This window comes from Chironomus tepperi, unplaced genomic scaffold (genome assembly GCF_022539635.2).
Source record: "Chironomus tepperi strain 1889 unplaced genomic scaffold, CSIRO-AGI_Ctep_v1 contig_123, whole genome shotgun sequence".
In the NCBI taxonomy this organism is placed as follows: domain Eukaryota; kingdom Metazoa; phylum Arthropoda; class Insecta; order Diptera; family Chironomidae; genus Chironomus; species Chironomus tepperi.
The window spans coordinates 2,292,323-2,299,154 of NW_027226245.1; the positions used below are offsets into that span (position 1 = coordinate 2,292,323).

Sequence of the window (6,832 nt, forward strand, 5' to 3'; positions counted from 1 at the left end):
TTGGAATGTTAATGATAAGCAGACTTACTCTTTAAAGCATTGAAAAGAGATTTTTTAAGGAATTTTTGGAATTTTTAGAAAAGTAAGCATTGAGTTTGATTTTGAACGTTTTAGAAGTGAATTTTAATGAATTTTGATTTTAATAATCAGTATAATAAGGAGATAGATAACAATTCTCGGAATCCAGCACTAAAATTGGCTAGATACTGCAATTCTTAGCGGTAAACTATAGCAATTATAGTCAAATAGATAGCAAATGGGTAATTTATGATTGATTCAGGGAAAAAATGTATCACGGGGTTGGGATGAAGCTGCTCGATGTCGACTCAGACCTTGTAAAACAAATCTGACTCGAATGAACTAGAGAATCCATGAAATACTCTACCAGACATCTAATCTCTGCATTTAAAGTAATCAAATTTAAACTCCATCCATTATCACAGTCAAACATCATCGCAGGTTACAACCCAATTAATTAAAATCAGCAAGACTCTCCAAAAAATAAATTAAATATCATTTAATGAATAATTCAAAAATGTTCATCAACGATTCCTCTCGAATTTCATATCATATAATTAATTTACATTCATAATTGCCATAATCATTATTGTTGTTATTTGACATTGTTAAATGGCATAGTTCAGTTTAAATTGCCAAAAAATTTTAATGTTCCACAACATAATGATGCTCAATTTACTATAATTGCATGATTTTATATTATATTATATATTTTTTGAGCATATAATAATAATGTCCGTAAAAATATTGTATTTTATTACAAAGTCATTAATTGATAAGCATTAACGAGAGTTATTGTTGCTTGTTGGATGTTCAACATGCTCTGTCGTGTATTAGTTTTTTTTTTGTGTTGTTGACTTTTTTTCGCTCTCAATTTTTTGAGTGTTTTTTACTCTAAAATAAAATTTTAAATGGCATGGTAATTATCTTGGTAAGGTTGATACTCAAATTTGAATTTGTGTTGAATTTTTTTTAGCACATGTTTTACAATGTGTTGTTTGTTTTTTGTAGATTGACTGAATATTTGGAGAAATTAGGTTTGGAATTTTAGAAATTGAGTTTGTGTTTGTGTCTTTATATCAGAACTCGAAGTCGACTTGAATTTTAAGTAGTGATGTCCATACATTTTGTGTCTCAGTACAAATTGGACAATACTGCTACTATTGTGCTATTTGGCCTTGGTGGTAAGCCACGTCCCAAATCGCCCAATACAAACGACCATCCATGACAATTCAAGTATCAAACAAACTAGAAAATTAGAATAACTGGAACACGGAACTCTGTGGTCAATCGTTGAGATTCAAGCCTTTATTAAAAACGAAGTTCAATTCCCAACAATCATAAATTGTAGACTGATGGATAACCATTAGATATTAGTACAAAATAATCCGATAAGCTCAAATCGACTAAACGATCAAAAACCTGTCATCGTCATGACTCAGACTTGATGCCAGATTCGGTTTAAATCCAGCGCCAGTTCTGCGTGACTCTGGTATTGTGACGGCATGATTCTGGTGCTGGATTCAAACCGTGTCTGACATGAAGTCCGAGTGTCAGATTTATCATCAATTAACCAACTTCCCTAACAGCCAAAGAGCATGCTTTCATGGTACAGAAATTTCACTACGGCAAGTAAAAGCGTTAAGGCTTGTGTTTTGTTAGAGCTTTGTTTGTTAGGATGCCATACTTTGCTTTAGTGACATCCTTGAAAAAGTTAAAATTGACTAAGATGATCCCAAACTCGAGTCTAGTTTAGCCTACTTTAGCCAAAAACATCGACAAAATGCGCTCTTTCCACTCAACATACACTATCATCTCCACTACCTTATTCTTAAAACAACAACATACAGTCTTCAATACTCAACAAAATAACATTTATATATGTGAGAGAGATTCCACTCAGTGATTTACCTTATGTTTACAAACCAGTTGTTGCTGTGTTTTGCTGATGGTCAGACGATGTTCAAAGACCTCTCACAACAGTTTTGACATTTACAACTTATTGCAAAATCGAGATTATTACGAAATTTCGATTAAATTAACTAGATAATTAATTATTTGAATTTTAAGCAAGTGGATTTACTTAGTAGTGTATAAAAAGACTCAAGTGCTGTGATTTTATCAATTTTATTCTTCAAAGGTGCCAACGACTGACTTATTAAACAATTCCCTGCTGTTAAGTGCTTCAATTCTTGATAATTCTAAAGAATTCAACAGCCATAAATAAGTGTACATTAAGGAAATTCATTTAAACTTTATATTAGGACGCCACAAGCATTGCACACACGTCAACAACCTACGAGAATCGAGAGAACTAAAAGAGAAGAGAGAATAAAGTGAAAAAACAGCCATGAAAAGCATCATAATAATTTTCTGTATCTATATTTCAATCGTACAAGCATTGGATAATGGCTTGGCAAAAACACCGGTAAGTAATTCAATTGTTGATGCGCGTTCCTACCTTAATTGCTCGCCGCCATTATTTGGGTTGTAATCAATTAAGTAATTTCACAGACAACATAAAGGAGATAGAGTAAATAAATTGATTCAATTGAAAAATTTCGCTCTTCTTGATTACGACAACGATGCGGTGATAAGGCCTTGAGGATGAATTTTGTCAGAATTTTTTGTAATCTGTTGATAAATTTGTGATGGAATTTGAATTATTGCTGATTTAGGGGTTCAAATTGAGATTATACTCGAACAGCACAAATTGAATCTGGCACCGAATTTGGCAAGTCAGAGTCACCTCGGCCAGGTGCCATTTTTGATTCGGTAAGCTAACTTGTGCTATTCGGGATACATATAATGTCAATTTTAAGGGTAACTACAACTAGTCAACGCTGTTGAGTTTTCAAGCTTTATCTTTGAAAAGTAACAATCTTGTTGTACGTTGTCCGAGGAGCACAACGAGGGTTCTGAAGATTGTCGCTACAATGGCACTGTGGCACTGCTACTATAGGTTCTCGCTACCAAGATCTTACAGTCTTGATTTTGATCCCAGTCTCAGTCTCAGTCTCAGTCTCAGTCTCAGTCTCAGTCTCAGTCTCAGTCTCAGTCTCAGTCTCAGTCTCAGTCTCAGTCTCAGTCTCAGTCTCAGTCTCAGTCTCAGTCTCAGTCTCAGTCTCAGTCTCAGTCTCAGTCTCAGTCTCAGTCTCAGTCTCAGTCTCAGTCTCAGTCTCAGTCTCGGTCTCAGTCTCAGTCTCAGTCTCAGTCTCAGTCTCAGTCTCAGTCTCAGTCTCAGTCTCAGTCTCAGTCTCAGTCTCAGTCTCAGTCTCAGTCTCAGTCTCAGTCTCAGTCTCAGTCTCAGTCTCAGTCTCAGTCTCAGTCTCAGTCTCAGTCTCAGTCTCAGTCTCAGTCTCAGTCTCAGTCTCAGTCTCAGTCTCAGTCTCAGTCTCAGTCTCAGTCTCAGTCTCAGTCTCAGTCTCAGTCTCAGTCTCAGTCTCAGTCTCAGTCTCAGTCTCAGTCTCAGTCTCAGTCTCAGTCTCAGTCTCAGTCTCAGTCTCAGTCTCAGTCTCAGTCTCAGTCTCAGTCTCAGTCTCAGTCTCAGTCTCAGTCTCAGTCTCAGTCTCAGTCCCTGTCTCAGTCTCAGTCTAGGTATTGACCTTGAAAATTCTTCGAAACCACTAGATTGCAATGTTAACGTCAAGACGTATAGGAGCTTCGATGGTACCATAACGGCTACATTTGCTTCATTTTAGGGCACACTCAAATTGACGGCATCTTGTTGTTCGGGGCAACATAGCTATACCGTGTAACTTTGTTGTGCTGTTCCGGAGTTGGTTTTACTTTAGGACAAATTTGGCAGGACTTCATTGTGGACATCCCTCTATTATGAAGTCGTCCGGACTTCAGTCCTTCAGGCTTCAGTTTAGTCATCTTTTTGGAATTTTAGTGCCCGAACTCTCAAAGCTCTGCTTTAGTACACCTAAAATTATTAGACTAGTTCATATAAAATAATCAAAAACCTTGAGGAAGTAAACTTCTCCTTTTAGAACAACTTAATAATATCCAGAAGCCATTAAGCTTCAATAATAAAGCACATTCCTAGCCAAAAAAACATAAACTTAATCTATCAAGCCCATTTCCTCCAAAAACCTTGAAAACAATCAAAGACTCTGACAAAATAATACCAAAGAATCACGCCAGCATGTAAGAACATTGAAAATAAATTTTCTCCTCATTTTTTTTATAGCCAATGGGCTGGATGAGTTGGGAACGTTTTCGTTGTATAACAGATTGTGATAAATATCCTGATGAATGCATTAGCGAGCGACTAATTATGGAAATGGCCGATATAATGGTGAAGGATGGGTGAGTACAAATATTCAATTAGCAATCCTTACGGTAAATATATGCATGATGTGAGTCTCTTAATGTATCAGGAAATTGCTGGATAATATATATATTTTTACAGTTATCTCGATGCTGGTTACGAATATGTAAATATCGATGATTGTTGGTCGGAATTAGAGAGAGAAGACGGCAAAATTGTTGCCGATAAGCAGCGATTCCCAAGAGGAATTAAATTTTTATCAGATTATGTAGGTTGAGTCAGGCACAGGTTGAATATTTTAATCAAAACTTCTTTTCCATCCTCAAGGTTCACTCAAAAGGTCTCAAATTTGGCACATATCTCGATTATGGAACCAAAACATGTGCCGGCTATCCAGGATCACTTGACTTTTTAGAAACAGATGCACAATCATTAGCTGATTGGAATATTGACTTCATTAAGATGGATGGATGTAATGTCGATACGGAAAAAATGGTTGATGGATATATTGAGTTTGGAAGACTGATGAATGCCACTGGCAGACCTATTGTGTAATATTTATTGATGATAAATTTCATTAAAAATTATGTCTATAAAATATATTTTATTTCCAATGCAGATATTCATGCTCATGGCCAGCATATTTTGAATATTATCGAAAGCCCACAATGATACCCGACTATGAAGTTCTGAAAAAGACATGCAATTTATGGCGCAATTGGAAGGACATTGAAGATTCGTATGAGTCAATGCTGTTTATTGCTGATTATTTTGCCGAACATGCTGATCGCGTTTCACCACATGCTGGTCCAGGTCATTGGAATGACCCTGACACTCTATTACTCGGCAATTTTGGACTTACTTATGAGCAGAGTAAAGCACAACTTGCTATTTGGGCTGTTATTGCTGCACCATTCCTTCTATCAACAGATTTACGGACTATTAAGCCGGAAATTAAAGAGCTTTTATTAAATCGTGAGATAATCGCAATAGACCAAGATCCACTCGGCATACAAGGCAAACAAGTAAAGCAAGGCTACGGAATTGAAGTTTGGATACGTCCCGTATTACCAAGAATCGGAAATGAGTATTCTTATGCTGTTGCTTTCGTATCAAGACGAACAGATGGTCATGGATATGCCTTTCCATATACATTGGAAGATCTTGGATTTAAAAATAAGAATGGATATATTGTTAAAGACTTGTTCAATTCAAAGCGTAGCACATTTGAAATAATTGAAAATGATACAATTGAGGAACGAGTTAATCCAACTGGTGCCAATTTCTATAAATTTACTCCAATTGAGAATAATCGAGAGTTGTAATTTCCATATAGATTGAAAATTGAAAAATGCCTCCCGGTACTAAAATCATTTAAATATAATTTTATATATAGAAAAAAAGTAAGGTCTTTGCAGATATATATAAGAAGTAAATTAGAACATAATAGCCATTGGCATGAATTGCAGATGTTGTTTTTCATATTCTGTTTCAGATGTTGGACGATTTTGTATGCTTATTTTGTTATTGTATGAGGTAATGTGGACAGACTTTTAAGATTGTGAGTGCTGGAGGGGGTTATAATGATTGGATTGTCGGATGTGATTGACATTGAGGTGTTTTGTGGGAATGCTCTTAACTTGTGGTTGTCTTTTTGCCGACTGGCACAAGATTTTTATGGCAGTCATGTGGCGGCTTAGTGGTAGCCAGGTTGCGGACACATGACATCTAAGTGACAATTAGTATGACAGTTTCATTAATATTTCCACTAGGACGCCATATGACAGCCACTAGGACACCATATGACAGTCACTTAGACGTCATTTAGGAGCCAGTAGGATATAGCCAAGAATACATGAGATACCCAAGCTGCTCATTACGGCAATGGTAGTCATTTATGAGCCATATGACTGCCATGCCATGAACATAGTATGCCAATTTTAGACGGCTGCTACTTATGTGTTCCTTTGTCATTTTGTTCCTGTGTCCTATGTGTCTCTGTGTCCTTCGTGTTTCTGTGTCCTTGTGTCTCTGTGTCCTTTGTGTCTCTGTGTCCTTTGTGTCTCTGTGTCATTTGCGTCTCTGTGTCTCTGTGTCCTTTGTGTCTCTGTGTTCTTTGTGTCTCTGTGCTCTTTGTGTCTCTGTGTCCTTTGTGTCTCTAAGTCCTTGTGTCTCTGTGTCCTTGTGTCTCTGTATCCTATGTGTCTATGTGTCCTATTTGTCCTATGAGTTTCTGTATTCTTTGTGTCTTTATGTCGTTGTGTCTCTGTATCCTTGTGTCCCTGTGTCTTTGTATGTCCATGGTGCCGCCCGATATAGATTCAAAAATTTCAATTTTTCTCAATTTTAAGGCTAGTTTCTTGATCCACAACCCCGTTCGTCAAATCTTATACCAATCCCTACCATAACACTCAAGGAAAGCTATTTACAAATTTATACCAAGAAAACATCCTTTGAACACAAGAATCATCTGCAATTGCATATTAACCTCATTTTACCTTCATAACCCCATTATATCCACCTCAAAAATCTCAACAT

At 36.5% G+C, this 6,832-nt stretch overlaps 1 protein-coding gene across 1 annotated transcript; it reads left to right on the plus strand.

Moving 5' to 3' along the window:
* The first annotated feature begins 1,932 nt into the window (after window positions 1-1,932).
* On the plus strand, window positions 1,933-5,757 carry LOC139087463 (alpha-N-acetylgalactosaminidase-like). The gene is made up of 5 exons (XM_070636268.1): window positions 1,933-2,446; window positions 4,214-4,332; window positions 4,436-4,562; window positions 4,622-4,845; window positions 4,914-5,757. Exons 1-5 carry the CDS (start codon window positions 2,369-2,371, stop codon window positions 5,617-5,619), a joined length of 1,254 nt encoding a protein of 417 aa, XP_070492369.1. The 5' UTR covers window positions 1,933-2,368; the 3' UTR covers window positions 5,620-5,757.
* The last annotated feature ends 1,075 nt before the right edge of the window (window positions 5,758-6,832 follow it).